This window comes from Crassostrea angulata, chromosome 6 (assembly GCF_025612915.1).
Source record: "Crassostrea angulata isolate pt1a10 chromosome 6, ASM2561291v2, whole genome shotgun sequence".
NCBI classification, from domain to species: Eukaryota; Metazoa; Mollusca; class Bivalvia; order Ostreida; family Ostreidae; genus Magallana; species Magallana angulata.
Genome location: NC_069116.1, coordinates 67,023 through 93,320, shown reverse-complemented (window position 1 = coordinate 93,320; position 26,298 = coordinate 67,023). Strand labels below are relative to the sequence as shown.

General features: G+C 33.8%; 2 protein-coding genes across 2 annotated transcripts in view; one reads left to right on the top strand and one right to left on the bottom strand.

The window, feature by feature from the left end:
- LOC128188413 (ion channel TACAN-like) overlaps positions 1-10,014 on the top strand; it is a 12,880-nt gene extending 2,866 nt beyond the window's left edge. Inside the window, exons 2-12 of the mRNA XM_052859453.1 lie at positions 15-133; positions 535-651; positions 2,050-2,109; positions 2,994-3,089; positions 5,392-5,481; positions 5,916-5,981; positions 6,112-6,173; positions 6,347-6,439; positions 6,733-6,797; positions 7,282-7,350; positions 8,814-10,014. Coding sequence (XP_052715413.1) covers positions 15-133; positions 535-651; positions 2,050-2,109; positions 2,994-3,089; positions 5,392-5,481; positions 5,916-5,981; positions 6,112-6,173; positions 6,347-6,439; positions 6,733-6,797; positions 7,282-7,350; positions 8,814-8,963 — 987 coding nt within the window. The 3' untranslated portion in view covers positions 8,964-10,014. The remainder of the gene's footprint in view (positions 1-14; positions 134-534; positions 652-2,049; positions 2,110-2,993; positions 3,090-5,391; positions 5,482-5,915; positions 5,982-6,111; positions 6,174-6,346; positions 6,440-6,732; positions 6,798-7,281; positions 7,351-8,813) is intronic.
- On the bottom strand, positions 9,641-26,298 carry LOC128188412 (sphingomyelin phosphodiesterase-like). The gene is made up of 13 exons (XM_052859452.1): positions 25,920-26,298; positions 23,695-23,859; positions 22,805-22,928; positions 22,511-22,617; positions 21,601-21,770; positions 21,394-21,504; positions 21,003-21,083; positions 20,824-20,911; positions 18,671-18,753; positions 12,804-12,996; positions 12,542-12,631; positions 11,205-11,299; positions 9,641-10,945 (listed from the first exon to the last, which is right to left on the bottom strand). Exons 1-13 carry the CDS (start codon positions 26,268-26,270, stop codon positions 10,825-10,827), a joined length of 1,779 nt encoding a protein of 592 aa, XP_052715412.1. The 5' UTR covers positions 26,271-26,298; the 3' UTR covers positions 9,641-10,824.

The following is a 26,298-nucleotide window of genomic DNA, read 5'->3' as shown; positions in this document are numbered from 1 at the left end:
TTTCAATTCTACAGGCTACCCATGATCGGTACAAGAAAGTTCTTGAGGACTTATGGGACATACAGAAAAAATGTGTGACAGGAATAGCCCACCATCGATATCGGATGAAGCAAATCACAGAAAAAATGACCAAGTGGGGATTGTTTGACCCTTCATAAAACTAAAAAAAAATTTTAAAATAATTATAAAAGATTTATATAAAAAAAAACATTCAAGTAAAAATTTTCTAAAATGAACTATTTTAGTCTCAATTTGACCTAACAATTGTTGATAACAGAGTTTTATTGTTTGAATATTTTGTTGAGCGTTTCTTAAATGCAGACATTACAAAGTTTTTAACAGAAATAAAATCATTAAATGTTTTGTCAACTACTCTTAAATTGTTGGGCAATCTATAAAAAGAGTTAATATTTAATAAAATTTTGACATCAATAAACATTGTGAATTTGTCACTTAATATTTTACACCATACATGTATGTATGTACATGTATATTAATGATGGTAATTAGAATGTTGGTTTTATTTTAATCAAGAATAAAAGAAAATTCCAAACCAGAAACTGATGAAGCTCTGAAACAGCTGAGGAGTGAGATGCAGCAGAGAAAGTCACAGTTCCGGGAGATGGAGGAGTGTTTACCGCACAAGAATGGGTAACTGTAAATTAAATATTCTCTTAATAATGGATACTGTTAACAGACTTAATTGTGTGTTAGACATGTATACCACACATGAATGGGTGACTGTTAACTAACTATTCTCTTAATAATGGATACTGTTAAAGAGTTAATTGTGTGTGAGACATGTATACCACACATGAATGGGTGACTGTTAACTAACTATTCTCTTAATAATGGATACTGTTAACAGACTTAATTGTGTGTTAGACATGTATACCACACATGAATGGGTGACTGTTAACTAACTATTCTCTTAATAATGGATACTGTTAAAGAGTTAATTGTGTGTGAGACATGTATACCACACATGAATGGGTGACTGTTAACTAACTATTCTCTTAATAATGGATACTGTTAACAGACTTAATTGTGTGTGAGACATGTATACCACACATGAATGGGTGACTGTTAACTAACTATTCTCTTAATAATTGATACTGTTAAAAGACTTAATTGTGTGGGAGACATGTATACCACACATGAATGGGTGACTGTTAAGTAACTATTCTCTTAAGGTCAGACGACACGTTCCTCGAGAATCTTTTTTGTATCTCCTCATAATCAAGAGTTCCAATAAAAAATATTAATTTTATAATTACTTTAAAAATGATCAAAATTTACTTGAATTTGGTTATATGTGTACATGGTCGAGTGGTTAGAACTGTGGCCGCTCACTGCCAGAAGCTGGAGGTCGTGAGTTCAAAGCCCCGCCACGGCGGAGATATAGTTCTAATTTAGTGAATTTCTCTGTGCTGTAGATGTTTTAATTTTTATATCAGCAATTCAAGTGTATTTTCAAGAAGATTATATAGGAAATTGCATACTCTAGTATTTTGCAGAAATGCCTGGTAAGGTACCCTAATTTTTTGCAAGAAAGTTTGTCAAAGTACTGTAGTAGTAAACCATTAACAAATTCCTGGAAAAAGTTATCTAAAATTGAGGAACGTGTCGTCTGACCTTAATAATGGATTCTGTAAAGAGATCGCACAAAAACGGTTATCTGTTAACTAATTGTTCTCTTAATTATGGTTGCTGTAAACAGACTTACAGTAACTGTGTTTTAGACATGTACAATACATAAGAATGGGTGAAAGTTAACTAACTACTCTCTAAGTTAAGGATGCTGTAATCAGACTTTATTGTGTGTGAGGCATGCTTACTCCACAAGAATGGGTGAAAGTTAACTAACTATTTATTCTCTTAATTATGGTTAATGTGGCTGTTCTATTCATAAAAAACCCATCTGTTTGTCTTAACAGTATAAATTAAAAGGACCCTTTGCCTATTTTGACCATTTTGATTTATTTATGTTTGAAGATCCATTTACATGTACTGTATATTTAATATGTATTTTATTTTAAAAATTTGTAGGTTGTACCTCAGCATCATCCTGGGATCTGTCAGTGTATCACTCCTAAATAAGGAAGACAAGTAAGTAGTGCTTGCAGTGAACTTATAGATAACAAGGGGCTCATTAAGTGTATCGTATACAGTGTCTTTATACAGTAAAACTGCTTTAATATTAACACTGTTATATCAAAATCTCATATATAGCGAAGTTTTGTGAAGTCCCCAGAAAAATTCTTAACAAATCCTTGTGAAATTTTGCAGTTATAGCGTATTCAGATGACACAAATTTACAGATATAGGGAATTGGTTTTGAGTTCTCTAAAGGTGACAAATAAAGAATTTTAATCCTTTTATAAGGAATCTCCTTAATTTACAATCTGATTATTATAGGTTTCAAAGAATGTCTTTTCATTCTATGCCTCAATAAGCATTAATTGTAGTCTGGTGGAAAACATGAACCATTTAGCCAATTTGCTATACCTGTTATTACGAATTTGTTATAGGGCTGTAACGAAATATAGATATACTGTATTCAGGGTTATTTTTGCCCTGTGTAATTTTCGCCTTTTACAATTGCAAACTGTTTCGCCCCGTCTTGAATTCGCCCAGATGCAGTTGTGTTAGCAGAGATATTATTTTAATATAGAGTTCGCCCAGTCTTTAATTCGCCCTCTGACAACAAGGGCGAAAATAAAATGGGGGCGAATATTCCCCTGTATACAGTAGCAAAGTAAATGCATTGGTCCCAAGGTCATCGCTATAATCAAGTTTGACTGTATATATATTTGTGCTCATTTATATTATTATTCTCAATAAGGCAAGATTAGATAAATATGAATCACATGATGTTTTATAAACTTGTATCAATAAGCTTTGATTATCAGGCCAGATTATATTTGATTCTTAGTAAAGAAACCGTATGTTTTCATTAACTGGCTCTATTACATGGCATTCCTCTGTTTAAGGTTTGCCTACAAATACAACTACGAGACGTTCAAAGCCACAGTAAGCTACATCAGTATGGCACTATCCCTAGTCCTGCTGTTTGTATCCGATTACAGGTTAGTGATATCAAGATACATTTTCTTCTGTATGTATCCGATTACAGGTTAGTGATATCAAGATACATTCTCTACTGTTTGTATCCGATTACAGGTTAGTCAGATCAAGATACATTTTCTACTGTATCTAATTACAGGTTAGTGATATCATGATATATTTTCTACTGTATCTAATTACAGGTTAGTGATATCATGATATATTCTCTTATGTCCGATTACAGATCAGTGATGTAATGATACATTCTCTACTGTTTGTATCCGATTACAGATCAGTGATATCAAGATAAATTCTCTACTGTTTGTATTAAATTACCCTTAAGTGATATCGTGATATATTCTCTGGGTTTATTTGTTTATGAAACAAATTTAATTTTCACCTATGTTATACTATATAACATACCTTGGAGCATTTACATTTTAAACTCTTTGTGTTTGTATGAAGGGAAGTGTTAGGTTATAATTTAACCTGTGTCTTGATGATTGAATGATAAAACAGTGATGGTTATATATTGTTGGTTGACATTAGCCAGTGCTCACTTTAAGCATTGAATGCTTATCATTGGATGTCGTCGGTCCAATGACATACCAAGCGGAGCAGCCAAATTGAATACCACGCGTTAGCGGGGTATGATAATTTGTCTCCACCGCTTGGTGTGTCATAGGACCGACAACATCCAAAAAAAGCTTTCAATGCTTATATTTATATTTTCATTCTGATGTCTTTTTGTATGAAATGTTGTGTATCACTGCTAATAAGCCATTATTTGGGCTCTTAGTCAGGGATATGAAACATACATGGAACAGCCATATAAACATGTTACATACAATGTAGTTAGCTTCCGCGACAAAAAATATAGTGCCAGAAACTGTGGAGAAAAATCTTTTTGATTAAGGAGTAGATATATATATTTATGATTGTTTTTCAAAAGTACATATCAAATTGGTTATGTAATATTGAAAGTTTCATTTAATCTTACAAAAATAAATACATGTATACTCAAAACACATGAAGACGTTTGTATCCGAGCTCATGGGGTATGGATTAGCAAAGTGTATTCATAGAAAAATGAACGTGACAGATTTTCAATGCAACCATAAGGGGAAATATACACTGAATGTAAATATATAGCTATGTTTATTATGGATGACCTCAGAGCTGACTCAATGTTTATTATGGATGACGTCAGTGCCGACTCTTTGTTTATTATTATGGATGACGTCAGTGCCGACTCTTTGTTTATTATTATGGATGACCTCAGAGCTGACTCTTTGTTTATTATGGATGACCTCAGAGCTGACTCTTTGTTGATTATGGATGACCTCAGTGCTGACTCTTTATTATTATGGATGACCTCAGAGCTGACTCTTTGTTTATTATGGATGACATCAGAGCTGACTCTTTGTTAATTATGGATGACCTCAGTGCTGACTCTTTGTTTATTATGGATGACCTCAGTGCTGACTCTTTGTTTATTATGGATGACATCAGTGCTGACTCTTTGTTTATTATGGATGACATCAGTGCTGACTCTTTGTTTATTATGGATGACCTCAGTGCTGACTCTTTGTTTATTATGGATGACCAAAGTGCTGACTCTTTGTTTATTATGGATGACCAAAGTGCTGACTCTTTGTTTATTATGGATGACCTCAGAGCTGACTCTTTGTTTATTATGGATGACCACAGAGCTGACTCATTGTTTATTATGGATGACCTCAGAGCTGACTCTTTGTTTATTATGGATGACCACAGAGCTGACTCATTGTTTATTATGGATGACCTCAGAGCTGACTCATTGTTTATTATGGATGACCTCAGAGCTGACTCTTTGTTTATTATGGATGACATCAGTGCTGACTCTTTGTTGATAATGGATGACCTCAGTGCTGACTCTTTGTTTATTATGGATGAACTCAGTGCTGACTCTTTGTTGATAATGGATGACCTCAGAGCTGACTCTTTGTTTATTATGGATGAACTCAGTGCTGACTCTTTGTTTATTATGGATGACCTCAGTGCTGACTCTTTGTTTATTATGGAAGACATCAGTGCTGACTCTTTGTTTATTATGATGACCTCAGTGCTGAATCTTTGTTTATTATGGATGACCTCAGTGCTGACTCTTTGTTTATTATGGATGACCTCAGTGCTGACTGTTTATTATGGATGACCTCAGTGCTGACTCATTGTTTATTATGGATGACCTCAGTGCTGACTCTTTGTTTATTATGGATGACCTCAGTGCTGACTCTTTGTTTATTATGGATGACCTCAGTGCTGACTCTTTGTTTCAACCTTTAGGTGGCTGGATGCAGTGCTTCACTTCCTGTTGGTCTGGTATTACTGTACGCTGACCATCAGAGAGAATATCCTCATGGTGAATGGGTCCAGGTAGGAATCAGCCTTTGACTAGCCAGTATTCTATAGTTTTCCTTTCTGATTTGATAGTACATGTAGTTAAAATTACAGTAATTAAAAATTTATTTCATTGATCATGATTATTGTGATCAGATGTTAAATATTGTTATGAAATAATGGAGAAACATGCTTTCTTCTCAGGAGATAGAAACAGAACTGATTCTGTTTATATATAGAGTGCAGTATTAAATACAACAAGGTGCTTATTCATCAAATCCCTTGCTTAGAAATGTTTCACACATTTAAGAAATACAAAAATATGTCCATTTTCTAAAGCCAGAACATTGATATTCTTATGATAAACTAAATAGTGTTTAATTTGATATTACATGTGTCTAGATCTCTTGTATTTACAGCATTGTTAATACATGTATATTGTTCTGAAGTTGTTGTTTTCTGATTTTCAGAATCAAGGGTTGGTGGGTCACTCATCACTTTATATCCACGGTGTGTGCAGCACTCACACTTATCTGGTAAACACATTATTCCTTAAACAACCAAATCATGTTTCACAAGTTGTGATACTTTAATGATCTTTCAAATAAAATGTTGGTGTAGCATTCCACTTTTATAAACTAACACTGTTTAATTTTGTGGTTACAGGCCTGACAGTTATACCTACAAATACTTTAGGGGCCAGTATTCCTTGTTTTGCTGTTATCTAAGTGAGTCTCATACAAACAGAAGCCTTAAAAATTAATTAGTTTACTTTTAGGATTTTTTAAGGCAGTTTTTTGTATTAAATGTTAAAACCTAACTACTGTTTTATCTGAGTTTGGTAAATAATTGTTGTCATCATTATTATGTATAAATAATCTTTATATTTTCTGTGTTTCAGGTTTTCTTTACATAGTTCAGTTTTTCTACCAGAAGGGGGCGCTGTACCGTCTCCGAGCCCTGGGTCAGCGTCATGAAATGGACATCACAGTGGGTAAGACTGACACGGACAATTTTATGTTCACAACTGAGCAGGACCAATATGTGCACTGGGTTAACAGATGTGTGACTGTCAGTCAATATATCAGGTCTCTGAAGTGGTTAGAGCATTAACACAGTTCATCAGAGGCCTTGGGTCCGAGTCTCGGTGAAGACTTGCCTTTTTACAGACTATTACTCACACATCAACCCAGAATGATGTACATGAATTTGTTATACAGAAGATGCCTGGTCTACTTTTAACACTTTAAAACTTAAACATGCATCAAACTGACTTTTCTCTTTCAGAGGGCTTCATGTCCTGGATGTGGAAGGGGATTTCCTTTTTGCTGCCGTTCCTGTTCGCTGGTTATGTAAGAACATCATCGTTTATATTTATCTGTAGGTCTTACTGTGTCGTCACAAGCCACAAGTTTTCGTGTCTATTTTATTTCCACAAACCACAATGGACACAAAACCCACTATGGAAATTGAATGACACAAATTCATGGCTTGCTACAAGGGTCTTTATTTATCTTCTTTCACTCCAACCATGATCATAAGATACTTAGTACTGAAACTTTGGGCTTTTGAGATAATATTTAATGAGTGAATTGAAAGCTAGTAAGAGCAAAATTAATGAATTGAGTCAGACACTATCACCTTGATTATTTTCTTGATGAATGTTGTTTTTGTTGAGACCCATTGAATTTCTTGATTTCAAATCTGTGAGGAGTGAAATCAAGAAACCCTTTTGGCTCTGACAGCATCATTGCAGTTTATAACTTATCTCGGTTTTGTAGTCTGTCAATAAAATATCAGTATGCTATTTATTTTTATCCTTTTCTTGATTTACAGTTCTTCCAATTGTATAACGCCTACGTACTGTACAGACTGTCCCAGGATCCACAATGTAAAGAATGGCAGGTAGGACATCATTACCAAACACTGAATTATACGCTTTTACGATTGGGGGTATAAAACTTATTTCTCTATAAGAATGAATTCATGATAAATAATTATACTCCACGTGACCATTCAGTATGTCAGTCCTGGTTTTTGTAAGCACAACTCTTAAACCGCTGTACAGAACTTCCTTAACCTTTGTAGGTAAATAGGACACAATGTGTAGATGTGCATACTGTAGAAGCAGAAGTATTCATTGAGGATTTAATTTCGTTATTTTTGTTGGCAGAATAAATCAACAAAATTAAATCCATGATGAATTTCTAACCCAAGTATTGATGAATAAGAGTTGATACACAATACACTTTAGGGATTACAAAATGACGAACTTAAATGCGAACATAATTGTATTTGGTTTAAAAACAACGAAATTTTAACCCAACGAAAATATGTGGTTCTACAGTATTACATGTACCAGGAAATTATAATTCCATTATTTTGTTGATATCTAAGTGATTACTTATTTGATAACAAAGTGATTACTGATTGTTGATATCTATAGATGCTGACTTTTCTTTATCTAAGTGATGACTTACTAGTATTTGATAACTAAGTGGTGACTTTTATATATACTGTTGATATCCAAGTAATGATAGTTGATGTCTAAGTAATGACTGTTTATGTCTAAGCAATAACTTAATATCTAAGCAATAACTTTTGATATCTAAGTGATGACTGTTGATATCTAAGTGATGACTGTTGATATCTAAGTGTAACCGAGCAGTCAAAAAAAATGAAAATGGTGACTGTGCATCTGATAATATTGTTTGTAGAATTAAATAATGGGCATTGTCCTACAAAATAATGCATTGTATGAGAAAATTGACAAAATAAAGAAAAGACATAAGCTATAAGTCACCACACTTACATTAAATGTTTCATGGAAACTCATTTGCAATGTGTATTAGTAAAGCAAGTAAATCTTTGAACTTTACAGTCTAAGTGTTGCAACTTCAGCTGCAAAGTACACCTTAGTAGACAATGCAATAAAATAAAACCAGAGACTAAACATTTACACTAATAAGCAAAACATCAGTTGATAAATTAAATTTACAATCAATAAGATGCTACAGTTATTGGCTGGATACTAATTTATGGAAGTGGTATACTGCTCTAATTAAATTAGAATTACAAGTAACTTATATATACATATAGCTTCAATACTATTGGTTTATATGAGCCAGTGAAATAAGAGATAGGAAAGAACTCAATCAACTTGTGCAGTAAAACTTGGACTAATATAAATTTCTGATCCTGTTTAAGAGAACAAAAAGTAGAAAAATAAAAAAAAATTCAAATAAATACACAGACATAATAATCTTAGTACCACATAAATAATGATTATCTAAGTGATGACTTGATATCTGAGTGATGACTATTGATATCCAAGCGACGACTGATATCTAGGTGATATCTATCTGTAGGTATCCTTCCTGGCCATCATACACCTGATTCTGTCGGTCGGTAACATCACCACCACGCTGAAGGTCGTAGTGGACAAGCTGAGGACGGATCGCAGGCAGCAACTGACCACCAAGTACCGCTTCAACTCCCACGAGAAGAAGGACAGCTAGCCTCTACACAGTCATGGATGCTACAAGCAGTCATCCCAACTTCTCTGTTGCCATGTAAAACTATCAAGTGTTCACCTCCAGAAAGTGAAGAACTGAGTGATTGAGAGGGTGATTGTACACACTATAGATGCATGTTATTACTGTTTGTGGAGAATGGTTTATCTGTTAAGTTCCGTCTCTCATGTACTCTATTTGGAATTTATTTATAAAAAAAATAGTCAAATTGTAATAAACCTATAATTTATATAAATTTAATTTATATAAATTTAATTGCATAATTTAGAACATAATGTGATAATTTTTGTGATTTTTATTTAAGTAGTTATAAAGCTATTTATGTGTATTGGACCATTTTTTTGGAATTTTCTTTTTTAGGTCATAGAAATGATTTGTCATTAAAGTACAATGTTCATGTATAAAGTGATGGAGATTAGATCAATAGAGGGGTGGAGAATAGATCAGTAGAGGGTGTTGTGAACAGTTGTAGCGAAGCTCCTGTAAAATTATCAAGGTTGAAGGGAAAAGTTTATTGTATGAATTTAAAATGAAAATGATCACAGTGGTTTGTAAATATGAACTGAATGAGTTACAGCTGTTTTCCTTTTTCTCTCTTTCATTCAGTTTCTGATATTTTGGCTTTTGTAATTCTTTCCAGTTTAAAAAAAATAGACACTGTATTTAAAGTGACACTTTTTTATTTCATTATTAAAATCACATGATAATCAAAATACATTTACAATATGATGAGATGACAACCAGGGAGTATAAATAAGTCTGTTGACTAGTCTTATCAATTAAGTGAAATAAAACCTCTATTAAAAATGAATGAATGAAATAGATTAGAGGAGATGAATTGGTAAATGGTGTGTATTCCCCCGCTGTGGCACCTAAGCTTGTCAGAGATGCGGGGAGACAAGTCTGTCATGACTGGGTCACTTTGGTGCTAACATAATTGCTGTTACATTAATTCTGTTGTTCTTACATTGTTTTTGTTTATTGGTTTTTATTTTACATAGGGATTTACTCAATAAAATTGTTGAGAAGACTTAAACAGGCTGTAGCTTTTTGTTATGTAGGTCACCTAATTTCCTAGTGACCTGTTATAAGCAGGGGCTCTCTATAGAAGCCTGACCTTGACCTCTCTATCTGACCATGATCTCTCTATCAGACCATAACCTCTCAATCTGACCATGCCAGTCTTTGCTTCAGACTGGAAACAAAGGTAAAGAACCTAAACTGCTGCATGATTGATAGAATAACCCATGATTTGTGATGTGATTTTGATTCAGCTCATGATAATTTTTGTTTTCTATCACCGGAGTTAAGACAAAGCGTCATTAATCATGACCAACCATTTGATATGTATTATACAAAAAAACAGCTCAGAAATAGAGGAATTTGTTCATATTATATCAATGATATATAATTACATATTACAAAAAGGATATCAATCAATGATATTCAATTGCATATTATCAATCAATGATAGATAATTACATAGTAAAAAAAGAGATTATCAATCAATGATTTCAACAACTGTCTACAATTAAGTAGTGTCACTTAGTGATAAACATAAACCAACACAATGTGTACATTATTTAACACAATGTGTACATTATTTAACAATGTGTACATTATTTAACGCAATGTGTACATTATTTAACACAATGTGTACATTATTTAACAAAATATGTAGTGTATACAATACTTCTTTGGAATACTTTGTGATGCACTGTAAACAGTTATAAATAACAACACAGTTTGATACATCTTATAAAAATGAGTATTTTCTCGGTAACAAACACCCTATATGGGTTATCGATTGGTCTGGGAATAACTGTCCAATGAATGGCCTCAGTGTCTAGGACTGGATGTCCACACACAAAGCTGGGTCATGTGACCTCCCAGATTTGAGGTCACATAACAAGTCGGTCTTACATTTTCCTGTACAAGAAGGAGGAGTGGCCATTTTGTAGTAATGTCTGGAAAAGAAATCCCAGGGCCATGATATTACAGGAAATATTGAATAGAGCTATAACTCCACAACTCAGTGATGTAATGAGGATTAGGAAATATTGTTATTTTGAACAAAACTACCTGTTAAATTTATGTTTTAACTTTAACTTAAATTTCTAGATCTGTTCATATCTTTTGACAGTGGGTAGTGAAATGCAACCCTAGCCTCTACAGACAGAATTAGTTCTTAATTTTATAATAGAGATGGCATCAGTTTACATTTACCTGTGGAAAGTCTGGAAGAGCGTGTCATTTGCTTTCATCCGATAAATGAGTTCACTCCAGTCCTCAGGAAACAGAGTCTTTAGACCATAGGTTTCCTGCCAGGAATCAGTGGGTAATATGATTTTCTTATGCATTATTCATTTCTTTAATGGTTTCTACATTGCCATTAAAATGGTAACTTTGTGATATAGCCTTGCTGTTAGCTAATTCTCTGTATGTTACCATAACCTTGACCTAACTGACTTTATCATTGTGTAACATGACCTTAACCTAAATAACTCAGGTCAGTGAAACTCCTAATAAAATTTTGTGAGTGTGAAACATTCTGTGGAACACTGCACAATAACTGATTTTATCAGTGTGAAACATTAACATTTAAAACAAATCCCATCAAGAATGGCATTGTCAATCAAAATGTAATCTTGGCTTAATACTGTTAGAATTCACCATTAAATATTTCTGTCAATGAGAAATTACCTTATCTGACTGATTTTATAAATGACAAGTGACCTTCACTTGAATTATTCTCTTATTGACATATCCTTGACCTGACTGACATTGACCCAACTGACACTGACCCAATTTACATTGACCTGACTGACATTGACTTGACTGACATTGGCTTGATTGACATTGACTTGACTGAAATTAACCTGGCTGAAATTGACCTGACTAACATTGATTTGACTGACATTGGCTTGTTTGACAATGACTTGTTTGACATTGACTTGACAGACATTGACCTGAATGACATTGACCTGAATGACATTGGCTTGATTGACATTGGCTTGACTGACAGTGATCTAACTGACTTGACTTGACTTGACATTGACCTGGCAAACATTGACCTGACTGACATTGGCTTGATTGACATTGACTTGATTGACATGACTGACATTGATCTGACTGATACTGACATGACTTACATTGGCTTGATTGACATTGACTTGACTGAAATTTACCTGGCTGAAATTGACCTGACTAACATTGATTTGACTGACATTGGCTTGTTTGACATTGACTTGACAGACATTGACCTGACTTGACATTGACCTGACATGACATTGACCTGAATGACATTGAACTGACTGATATGGCTTGACTGACAGTGATCTAACTGGCTGACATTGACCTGACTGACATTGGCTTGATTGACATTGACTTGATTGACATGACTGACATTGATCTGACTGATACTGACACGATTGACATGACTTGACATCACTGATGTGACTGACATTGTCTTAACTGATATTGACTTAATTGACCTGATTGACATTTACCTGACAGACATTGACCCAACTGACATTGCCTGACTAACATTAACCTTACATTACCTTAGCACTGTATTCTTTCTGCCACACAGGTTTATTACTGCGGTTCACTTCAGTGAGGTTAAGGTAGTAATTGGTAAAATCCAAAGTTGTCTGTTTAAAAAAATCATAGAGATGAACATAATTATATAAAACATCAAGCTTAGGTCATAAATATGAAGAGTAAAATTTTGTTTAAAATGAAATATCTGTTTCATTTAATTCAAGCTAGAGTTTGTGTATCACAACTAATTGTGTCAGATTTGGAGAAAAATGATAGACTTGCCCAGGAGCTGTTTTGATACATGCCGTCGTTCTCGTAGATTCTGAAGCCAGGGTTAAGGCTGGTGAAGGTCGTGACACTCCCAGGAATGTACAGAACACTGGTCGGTCTCTTGAACGTGACATCATCGTAAAAAACCTCGTACCAGTCTGTGTGACTGTGCCCAAAGTACTGACCAGCTATGGTGGATTCATACCTATCAGTGAAATAATTTTAATACACCATAACAATTTAACAACTCCCAACAAGTATTGATTGTTTAGATCAACTGAAGGAGATGAGCTGACCATTCAAGCTGCTAAAACTACTGTAGTAGTTCAAATACTCTAATAGAGTTTAGTAGTACATTTTCCTTCACAGTTGCTGCCTGTTAACCAATATGTAATCTGTTATAGTTACTTCAACTGTTATTAGATATCTGACCTGTTTAAAAAAACAATCCTGTAATATTTCCATTTACTGTATGACTTTCTCTGTCCTGTTAAAAATGATGTTAACAATTCTGTAATATCTCCTTTTATACTGTAATACTGTCTCTGACCTGTTAACAAACCTATATAATAGTTCCTTTTACTGTAATACTGTCTCTGACCTGTTAACAATCCTATATAATAGTTTCTATTTTTGTAATTCTGTCTCTGACCTGTTAACAATTGTGTAATTGTTTCTCTTACTGTAATACTGTCTCTGACCTGTTAACAATTCTGTAATAGTTTATGTTACTGTAATACTGTCTTTGACCTGTTAACAGTCATGTAATAGTTTCTGTTTTTGTAATACTGTCTCTGACCTGTTAACAATTGTGTAATTGTTTCTTTTACTGTAATACTGTCTCTGACCTGTTAACAATTCTGTAATAGTTTCTTTTACTGTAATACTGTCTCTGACCTGTTAACAGTCATGTTATAGTTTATGTTACTGTAATACTGTCTCTGACCTGTTAACAATTGTGTAATTGTTTCTTTTACTGTAATACTGTCTCTGACCTGTTAACAATTCTGTAATAGTTTCTTTAACTGTAATACTGTCTCTGACCTGTTATGTAATAGTTTCTGTTTTTGTAATACTGTCTCTGACCTGTTAACAATTGTGTAATTGTTTCTTTTACTGTAATACTGTCTCTGACCTGTTAACAATCTTATATAATAGTTCCTTTTACTGTAATACTGTCTCTGACCTGTTAACAATTCTGTAATAGTTTCTGTTTTTGTAATACTGTCTCTGACCTGTTAACAATCCTATATAATAGTTCCTTTTACTGTAATACTGTCTCTGACCTGTTAACAATTCTGTAATAGTTTCTTTTACTGTAATACTGTCTCCGACCTGTTAACAATCCTATATAATAGTTTCTTTTACTGTAATACTGTCTCTGACCTGTTAACAATCCTATATAATAGTTTCTTTTACTGTAATACTGTCTCTGACCTGTTAACAATTCTGTTATAGTTTCTTTTACTGTAATACTATCTCTGATCTGTTAACAATTGTGTAATTGTTTCTTTTACTGTAATACTGTCTCTGACCTGTTAACAATTGTGTAATTGTTTCATTTACTGTAATACTGTCTCTGACCTGTTAACAATTGTGTAATTGTTTCTTTTACTGTAATACTGTCTCTGACCTGTTAACAGTCATGTAATAGTTTCTGTTTTTGTAATACTGTCTCTGACCTGTTAACAATCCTATATAATAGTTCCTTTTACTGTAATACTGTCTCTGACCTGTTAACAATTCTGTAATAGTTCCTTTTACTGTAATACTGTCTCTGACCTGTTAATAATTCTATTATAGTTTCTTTTACTGTAATACTATCTCTGATCTGTTAACAATTGTGTAATTGTTTCTTTTACTGTAATACTGTCTCTGACCTGTTAACAATTGTGTAATTGTTTCTTTTACTGTAATACTGTCTCTGACCTGTTAACAATTGTGTAATTGTTTCTTTTACTGTAACACTGTCTCTGACCTGTTAACAGTCATGTTATAGTTTCTGTTTTTGTAATACTGTCTCTGACCTGTTAACAGTCATGTAATAGTTTCTGTTTTTGTAATACTGTCTCTGACCTGTTAACAATCCTATATAATAGTTCCTTTTACTGTAATACTGTCTCTGACCTGTTAACAATTCTGTAATAGTTCCTTTTACTGTAATACTGTCTCTGACCTGTTAACAATTCTATTATAGTTTCTTTAACTGTAATACTATCTCTGATCTGTTAACAAATGTGTAATTGTTTCTTTTACTGTAATACTGTCTCTGACCTGTTAACAATTGTGTAATTGTTTCTTTTACTGTAATACTGTCTCTGACCTGTTAACAATTGTGTAATTGTTTCTTTTACTGTAACACTGTCTCTGACCTGTTAACAGTCATGTTATAGTTTCTGTTTTTGTAATACTGTCTCTGACCTGTTAACAATTGTGTAATTGTTTCTTTTACTGTAATACTGTCTCTGACCTGTTAACAGTCATGTAATAGTTTCTGTTTTTGTAATACTGTCTCTCACCTGTTAACAATTGTGTAATAGTTTCTTTTACTGTAATACTGTCTCTGACCTGTTAACAATCCTATATAATAGTTCCTTTTACTGTAATACTGTCTCTGACCTGTTAACAATTCTGTTATAGTTTCTTTAACTGTAATACTATCTCTGATCTGTTAACAATCCTATATAATAGTTTCTTTTACTGTAATACTGTCTCTGACCTGTTAACAATCCTATATAATAGTTTCTTTTTTTGTAATACTGTCTCTGACCTGTTAACAATTGTGTAATTGTTTCTTTTACTGTAATACTGTTTCTGGCCTGTTAACAATTCTGTAATAGTTTCTTTTACTGTAATACTGTCTCTGACCTGTTCACAGTCATGTAATAGTTTCTGTTTTTGTAATACTGTCTCTGACCTGTTAACAATTCTATATAATAGTTCCTTTTACTGTAATACTATATCTGACCTGTTAACAATCCTATATAATAGTTCCTTTTACTGTAATACAGTCTCTGACCTGTTAACAGTCATGTAATAGTTTCTGTTTTTGTAATACTGTCTCTGACCTGTTAACAATTGTGTAATAGTTTCTTTTACTGTAATACTGTCTCTGACCTGTTAACAATTCTGTAAAAGTTTCTTTTACTGTAATACTGTCTCTGACCTGTTAACAATCCTATATAATAGTTCCTTTTACTGTAATACTGTCTCTGACCTGTTAACAATCCTATATAATAGTTCCTTTTACTGTAATACTGTCTCTGACCTGTTAACAATTCTGTAATAGTTTCTGTTTTTGTAATACTGTCTCTGACCTGTTAACAATCCTATATAATAGTTCCTTTTACTTTAATACTGTCTCTGACCTGTTAACAATTCTGTAATAGTTTCTTTTACTGTAATACTGTCTCTGACCTGTTGACAATTCTGTAAAAGTTTCTTTTACTGTAATACTGTCTCTGACCTGTTAACATTCCTATATAATAGTTCCTTTTACTGTAATACTGTCTCTGACCTGTTAACAGTCATGTAATAGTTTCTGTTTTTGTAATACTGTCTCTGACCTGTTAACAATCCTATATAATAGTTCCTTTTACTGTAATACTGTCTCTGATCTGTTAACAATTCTGTTATAGTTCCTTTTACTGTAATACTGTCTCTGACCTGTTAACAATTCTATTATAGTTTCTTTAACTGTAATACTATCTCTGATCTGTTAACAATTGTGTAATTGTTTCTTTTACTGTAATACTGTCTCTGACCTGTTAACAATTGTGTAATTGTTTCTTTTACTGTAATACTGTCTCTGACCTGTTAACAGTCATGTTATAGTTTCTGTTTTTGTAATACTGTCTCTGACCTGTTAACAATTGTGTAATTGTTTCTTTTACTGTAATACTGTCTCTGACCTGTTAACAGTCATGTAATAGTTTCTGTTTTTGTAATACTGTCTCTCACCTGTTAACAATTGTGTAATAGTTTCTTTTACTGTAATACCGTCTCTGACCTGTTAACAATTCTATTATAGTTTCTTTAACTGTAATACTATCTCTGATCTGTTAACAATTGTGTAATTGTTTCTTTTACTGTAATACTGTCTCTGACCTGTTAACAATTGTGTAATTGTTTCTTTTACTGTAATACTGTCTCTGACCTGTTAACAGTCATGTTATAGTTTCTGTTTTTGTAATACTGTCTCTGACCTGTTAACAATTGTGTAATTGTTTCTTTTACTGTAATACTGTCTCTGACCTGTTAACAGTCATGTAATAGTTTCTGTTTTTGTAATACTGTCTCTCACCTGTTAACAATTGTGTAATAGTTTCTTTTACTGTAATACTGTCTCTGACCTGTTAACAATCCTATATAATAGTTCCGTTTACTGTAATACTGTCTCTGACCTGTTAACAATTCTGTTATAGTTTCTTTAACTGTAATACTATCTCTGATCTGTTAACAATCGTGTAATTGTTTCTTTTACTGTAATACTGTCTCTGACCTGTTAACAATTGTGTAATTGTTTCTTTTACTGTTATACTGTCTCTGACCTGTTAACAATCCTATATAATTGTTTCTTTTACTGTAATACTGTCTCTGACCTGTTAACAATTGTGTAATTGTTTCTTTTACTGTAATACTGTCTCTGACCTGTTAACAGTCATGTTATAGTTTCTGTTTTTGTAATACTGTCTCTGATCTGTTAACAATTTGGTAATTGTTTCTTTTACTGTAATACTGTCTCTGACCTGTTAACAATTGTGTAATTGTTTCTTTTACTGTAATACTGTCTCTGACCTGTTAACAGTCATGTTATAGTTTCTGTTTTTGTAATACTGTCTCTGACCTGTTAACAATTGTGTAATTGTTTCTTTTACTGTAATACTGTCTCTGACCTGTTAACAGTCATGTAATAGTTTCTGTTTTTGTAATACTGTCTCTCACCTGTTAACAATTGTGTAATAGTTTCTTTTACTGTAATACTGTCTCTGACCTGTTAACAATTCTATTATAGTTTCTTTAACTGTAATACTATCTCTGATCTGTTAACAATTGTGTAATTGTTTCTTTTACTGTAATACTGTCTCTGACCTGTTAACAATTGTGTAATTGTTTCTTTTACTGTAATACTGTCTCTGACCTGTTAACAGTCATGTTATAGTTTCTGTTTTTGTAATACTGTCTCTGACCTGTTAACAATTGTGTAATTGTTTCTTTTACTGTAATACTGTCTCTGACCTGTTAACAGTCATGTAATAGTTTCTGTTTTTGTAATACTGTCTCTCACCTGTTAACAATTGTGTAATAGTTTCTTTTACTGTAATACTGTCTCTGACCTGTTAACAATCCTATATAATAGTTCCGTTTACTGTAATACTGTCTCTGACCTGTTAACAATTCTGTTATAGTTTCTTTAACTGTAATACTATCTCTGATCTGTTAACAATCGTGTAATTGTTTCTTTTACTGTAATACTGTCTCTGACCTGTTAACAATTGTGTAATTGTTTCTTTTACTGTTATACTGTCTCTGACCTGTTAACAATCCTATATAATTGTTTCTTTTACTGTAATACTGTCTCTGACCTGTTAACAATTGTGTAATTGTTTCTTTTACTGTAATACTGTCTCTGACCTGTTAACAGTCATGTTATAGTTTCTGTTTTTGTAATACTGTCTCTGATCTGTTAACAATTTGGTAATTGTTTCTTTTACTGTAATACTGTCTCTGACCTGTTAACAATTGTGTAATTGTTTCTTTTACTGTAATACTGTCTCTGACCTGTTAACAGTCATGTAATAGTTTCTGTTTTTGTAATACTGTCTCTCACCTGTTAACAATTGTGTAATAGTTTCTTTTACTGTAATACTGTCTCTGACCTGTTAACAATCCTGTAATAGTTCCAGCTCCAGGCCTTCAGACAACTCCCTCCCCCCGGGTGAATGTGACCAATGATGTGGACCTGTGTAAAGATAAAGTACATTAGATATAATTGTATGGCTTCATTTCTTGTAATTAATTAGATATTATATCAGTGGTTTGATAATTAAATTATTGGAAGAAGTCAGATTATTTTTGGTTCTTGAAATTGTTGTAAATAATTCATGTCAGTGGTTTAAGTATTTTCTTGCCAGTGTTTCAATCAATTGTTGTAAGCGGTCAAAGTATATTTCTTATTGGTTCAAATAATGGTCATAATTTTAAGTATTGTTGTGAGAAGTTCAAGTAATTGTCAGTGGATTTAGTTATTGTCTCTAGTGATTCAGGCAATTGTTATCATGCAGTGGTTCAAGTAATTGTTGTCTGACAGTCAGTGGTTCAAGCAAAAGTTGTTAGTGATTCAATTATTTTTGTCATTGGTTAAGTAATAGTTGTCAGAAATTCAAGTACTGTTACCAGCAGTTCATTTATTTTGTCAGTGACTCATCAAGATGGTGTCTGTTGTCCTTAGATAGTTTTTCTTGGTGTTTCAAATTGTTGTTGTCAGATGTATTGGTTTAAGAATATATGTGGGTGGATTAAGTTTTTATCAGTGGTTCTAGCTCATTAACATAGTCTTTCTTGATGGAAAGTAAATAAAAGCTCATTCAAATACCTTTTCTTGAAGGAGAGTACAAGCTCATTAACATACCTTTCTTGTGGGAGCTTATAAACATACCTTTTTTGATGGAGAGTGTAAGCTCATTAACATACTTTTTTTTATTAAGAGTGCAATCTCATTAACATACCTTTTTTATGAGAACAAGCTCGTTAACATACCTTTGATTGATGGAGAGTGTAAGCTCATTAACAAACCTTTTTTTGATGGAGAGTGTAAGCTCATTAACATACTTTTTTATGAAGAGTACAAGCTTGTTAACATACCGTTTTTGATTGAGCTTATTAACATACCTTTTCTTATGGAGCGTGTAAGCTCATTAACATACCTTTTTTTGATGGAGAGTGTTAGCTCATTAACATACTTTTTTATGAAGAGTACAAGCTCATTAATATACCGTTTTTGATTGAGAGTGTAAGCTCATTAACATACCTTTTTTGTGGAGAGAACAAGCTCGTTAACATACCTTTTCTTGGTGGAGCTTATTAACATACCTATTTTTATGGAGGGTGTAAGCTCATTAACATGCCTTTTTTGATGAAGCTTATTAACATACCTTCTTTTATGGACAATACAATCTCATTAACATTCCTTTTTTATGGAGAGAGTGTAAGCTCATTAACATACCTTTTTTTTTATGAAGAGTACAATCTCATTAACATACCTTTTTTGAAGGAAAGTGTAAGCTCATTAAGGTCAGACGACACGTTCCTCAATTTTAGATAACTTTTTGCAGGAATTTGTCAATGGTTTACTACTACTTTGACAAGCTTTCTTGCCAAAATTTAGGGTACCTTACCAGGCATTTCTGCAAAATACTACAATATGCAATTTCCTATATAATCTTCTTGAAATATTTTCAATGAAAATACACTTGAATTGCTGATATAAAAATAAATACATCTACAGCACAGCGAAAATCACTATAATAGTAGAACTATATGTCCGCTGGGGCAGGGCTTTGAACTCACGGCCTCTAAAACCTATATGCTTCTGGAAGTTAGCGGCCACGGTTCTAACCACTCGACCATCTAGACACATACACAAATCCAAGTAAATTTTGTTCATTTTTAATGTAATTATAAAATTAATATATTTTATTGGAACTCTTTATTACGAGGAGATACAAAAAAGATTCTCGAGGAACGTGTTGTCTGACCTTAACATACCTTTTCTGATGGAGAGAGTGTAAGCTCATTAACATACCTTTTTTGATGGAGCTCATTAACATACCTTTTTTATGGAGAGTACAATCTCAATAACATACCTTTTTTTATGGAGAGGTCAATCTCAATAACATACCTTTTTTATGGAGAGTACAATCTCATTAACATACTTTTTCTTGATGGAGCTTATTAACATACTTTATTTGATGGAGGGTGTAAGCTCATTAACATACCTTTTTTTATGAAGAGTACAATCTCATTAACATACCTTCTCCTTGCTGTCCTCTGACTGCTGGAGGGTATCAACAAGCCACTGGAGCTGTCCTGTAGGGTCTGTAGTGTTGATCAACAACCACCTAAACAAAAGGTCCGGCTCAAATACAGGATGATTTCTAATGTAACTCCAACACTGAGGTACACATATCTTGTTAACATGAATCCACTTACCAGTTCATATTGTTGCAGTAGTTCATGTTCAATGAGATCAATCTGAACTTGTCGCCCAGCTTTACAGTGTAAAATCCCCCACTGTAAAACAAGACAGAGCTTCATTATAAAATCATTCCCTGTAATATGGGATAGCTTAATGGTATAAAATCATTTCCTGTTAAATATGCTGTTAAAGTATATGAATTATCCCTTGTAAAATATGTTGGCCTTACAAATGAAATCATCCTCTGTATAATGTGCTAGCTTTATAGTATCAAATAATCCCTGATAAAATATGACAGCTTCACAGTGTAAAATCTTCTCCTATTATAATATTCTTTTATGTCCTATCAATGAACACATTTCCTCTCTCTCTCTCTCTCTCTCTCTCTCTCTCTCTCTCTCTGACCTTTTTATGGTAGGCATGGTTTCCTGTGGCAGCCAGTTCTTCCAGGAGTCGGCCACTGCTTCATACAGCCAGCTGATGGAGTCTTTGTCATTAATGTATGGAGGAGGAAAGCTTCAAATACATTGAGTAAATCAGTACCTACACAGTCAAATACATTGGGTTAGGGTTAGGGTTAATGAACCCAGATTTAAAAGTTGGCATAATTACCTATTAACAGGGGCACTTTCATGATTACCCAGAGTGCAGTAGATGGGTTTCTTTGGCAGGTACTTTAGACTGAGGTCAGTGAATTGTTGAAGTGCACCTATCTGGTCCCCTTTAGACTGGTTCCAGACATTGTGTGGGGGTATATCTCCAGTGAAGTAAACCACATCAAACTAAACAAACAATGTACACTTTATAGACTAACAGGATATTGATGTACTTTGTTATGTTGTGAATGTAGAATATTTCTGTAACCTATAGAAGACAGATATCTCGTAATATTTACAAAACTATCTCTCAAGCAAAAAAAAACATGTACAGATCTTTGTCAGATGAATTAGACTGGTTTCATAAGATTCATCGTTACAATGCTTTAACTGACCTGATTTTGACAGTGGGACTTAGTACTGACCTGATTTTATATGGGGCTCAGTACAGACCTGATCTTGACATTGGGGCACAGTACTATCCTAACAGTGTATGGGGCTCAGTACTCTTACCTGATCTTGAAAATGGGGCTCAGTACTGACCTGATCCTGTATGGGGCTGGGTACAGACCTGATCTTGACATTGGAGCACAGTACTGACCTGATCTTGACAATGGGGCTCAGTGATGACCTGATCTTAATAGTGGGGCTCAGTACTGACCTGATCTTGACAGTGGGGCTCTGTACTGATCTGATCTTGACAATGGGGCTCAGTACTGACCTGATCTTGACAATGGGGCTCAGTACTGACCTGGTCTTGACAGTTGGGCTCAGTACAGACATGATCTTGTACGGGGCTCAGTAGTGACCTTTCCTATATGAGGATCGGTAACAATCTGATCTTGAGAGTGGGGCACAGTACTGACCTGATCTTGACAGTGGGGCTCAGTACAGACCTGATCTTGACAGTAGGGCTTAGTACTGACCTGGTCCTGTATCGAGCTGAGGTGTTTGAATAAGCTGTCGACCAGGCTGAATGGGACATCACAGGCGTCCACTGTTCCCCACAAACCCGCACCTGCCTCTCCCGGGGCTGAAAAGGGGGAAAAACTCTTAATGTGTTTTCTGTATGAATACTACGACATGACATGTTATTCTTATGACAAAACTTGTATTTAAAGACTTGGTAAATACTGATATACATAGTGTTTCATCTAGCAATATTGGTTAGAATCAAACAGAAATTTTTGGAAAAGGAATTATCCTGTGTTTATTTTTACCTGCTTTTCCATCTCCTTGACGACAACAGAGAGGCTCACCACACTTGACCTTTGACCCGACTTCATAGCCCGGGTCAATGTGGATGTCTGACACATGGAGGATGCGAAGCTTGGGGGAGCCAGCCTAATGTACCAGATACATGATATAATTACAATATTACATGTAATTTATGAATGTAATAAAAAACTCAAAGCAATCTTAACGGTCTTGAACCTCTGATTAATTAATAAATCATTCAATTAATCAACTAATCAATAAAGAAAGCAATGAGTCAGTGGTCATTAAAACAATCACATTATCAATAAATCAAGCAGTCATTTAATAAAGCAATCAGTCAATAGATTAGCTAATCAATCAATTAATCAATATATTGAATCGTTTATTTATGTAGTCAATCAACCAGTAACACAATCCTAAACAAAACAGATAAGTCAACTAGTCATTGATTCTGCTGGAATGTAAGATTCCATTATCTTACTTGATATTTTAAGTTTTTAATTGTACAATTGTTGAAAATTATATAAATATAAGTAATAAGGAATCATTCTTTGAGTATTATGAGGTGATAATTTTGATCGAGGCATGATCTAATTTTATGATAGATTTGCATGATCATGCCCCTACCAAAGTTATTACCTCATATGATACTCAAAGAATGATTCCTTATTACTTATAGTTATATAATTTTCAACAATTGTACAATTAAAAACTTAAAATATCAAGTCTACATCATTTGAATTAATTGGACTGTAAAGTACAAAATTGATTTGTAGTGTTATCACAGACAAAGATCCTGGAAAATGTAAATATATATAATTATATATTTTTTGACTCAGTATATCTCTACACAAACCAGTGATTGTAAGATACAAAGATACTAGATATTTACCTTGGGTAGTACCCTGGGGGTCAGTGGAGGTTTGGGGGTTGAAGGTAAGGTCACATTCCAAAGGTCATTGGGGTCATAGGGCGTACCACAGTTGTTACCAAGGAGAATTCCACAGACCTCTTCAGGGCTCAAAACGAGGCGCAGGGCAACCCCAATAAACTCATCCTGAGAAATGTAATCAAATGTTTGTACATATAGCTCCTACTTTAAACTCATCCTGAGAAATGTAATCAAATATTTGCACATAGCTCCTACTGTAAACTCATCCTGAGAAATGTAATCAAATGTTTGTCAAAGCTCGATCCTACTGTAAACTAATTCTGATAAATGTAATCAAATGTTTGTACATAGCTCCTACTGTAAACTCATCCTGATAAATGTAATCAAATGTTTGTACATAGCTCCTACTGTAAACTCATCCTGATAAATGTAATCAAATGTTTGTACATAGCTCCTACTGTAAACTCATCCTGAGAAATGTAATCAAATATTTGTACATAGCTCCTACTGTAAACTCATCCTGATAAATGTAATCAAATGTTTGTCAAAGCTCGATCCTACTGTAAACTAATTCTGATAAATGTAATCAAATGTTTGTACATAGCTCCTACTGTAAACTCATCCTGATAAATGTAATCAAATATATGTACATAGCTCCTACTGTAAAGTCATCCTGATAAATGTAATCAAATTTTTGTACATAGCTCCTACTGTAAACTCATCCTGATAAATGTAATCAAATGTTTGTATATACATGTAGCTCGATCCTACTGTAAACTCATCCTGATAAATGTAATCAAATGTTCTCCTCAGAGCTAATGTTTATTGTTGTATAACCTGACTTTAAATAAATATTATCTTATCTATCTTAGGTAACCTTACCCTCATAAATGTGTCAAAAGGGGTGAGAGTTGCTCTTATGTAGTTAATTCATGCTAATACTGCCACCCTTTAAGTTAACAAATAATATAATAAACTTAGGAATGCATACAATATTAATTGTCATTGAATCATTTGATAAAACCATTCAGTGTTAAAGCATCAAAACGCACTATAGGCTTCAATTAAGCATAACTATTTAAGTCCTATCTGTATTAATATTAAAGAGACTTTAATACTGAACATGTCAGGCACGTAGCATCGTTTTTGAAAGTGGGGGGGCCAGACCCATCCAAAAAATCTTGACAAGCAAAAAAAGGGAAATTTAAAGTTTTCCAAAAATCTTCAAAATCCTAATCCGGGGGGGGGGGGGGGGGGGGGGGGGGGGGGGGGAGGTAGACTCAACTATACTTCCAAAAAAATTTTTCCCTTCCAAAATTTTTTTCCCCTCCAAATCATGAAATTCCTAATCCGTGGGGGGGGGGGGGGGGGGGGGGGGGGGGGGGGGGGGGGGGGGCTGTATTCAACTTCAATTTTACTACTCATTTACTCATTTCCTAATTTCCATACCAATTTTTTACTAACTTCCGAAAAAGTGGGGGGCCAACTCCATTATAATTCATTTTTTATATGTAAATTTTAAAAAATTTGTTGCTGCGAGAAAAAGTTGGGGGGCCAGGCCCCCCCTGGCCCCCCCTGATGCTACGTGCCTGCATGTACAACAATGTTATTAAATCAATTTATCTAAAGAGCATACGTCAAATCTTTAATTGTTAATATCATAATGGAATTAGAACACTACGGGCATTTCATTTGATATGATATTATAATTGAACTAATTAAATCAACTATTGAAAAACACTTAAACATTGTGACAGTAGGTTGGAAAGAGAAATTACGAGAGGGGGGTGACAGACAGACAGACAAACAAACAGACAGAGAAAGGTTGAATATATATATATCTGATATAAATTAATGTACATATTGTACTTATTGTTTTTTTCGGCACCAAACATTTAATTTGCCTTTGTGTTTGAGATGTAAAATTAAATGTAAAAGAAAAGAGGAATGAGCATATAAAGTACATTGAAAATGTATGACTGGAGTGGAAATCGAACCCGGGATCCCTGAACTCCAGTAAGGAGCTACCCAGGCCGATATCCACAGTTCATAATATATTAATTAAAGCCCCATCTACTACAATAAATAATTCCTGTAATTCTTAAATCCATTAGTTATATAATATAAGCTCTTGAGTCCAGTATGGCTGAGATAATATTTATATAATATGTATATTTTATGTAACATTCTCTATATTAAATGTAATAATATTTCATAAAACTTACTTTGTATTCCTTAATAATGTCGTCACACACTTTGTCATCCTCTATGTCGAACTTTTTACAGATGAGCGTCATAAATGTGACAATATCTTCCTCGGTACTCTGTTTCTCCACTAAGTCTTTCAGTCCCTCCACAGCTAACTTACACACCTCACAGCCGATAAAGCTTAGATCCGTCAACGTGCCACATTCCGTCTTGTATCGGGAAGTCTTGAACTTGGGGTTCCGTGGGGTAGCGCTGGGTATGCGGGGGTGGTCATTGGAGTGAGACAGGGAGGAGTATATTAAAGGCGAAGATGAGGCGAGCAGAACAATGGCAAGCAGTGAGAGCATCAGGGCGAGCGGTCCGTCCATTTTACAGAAACATGTGACTATCGTATGT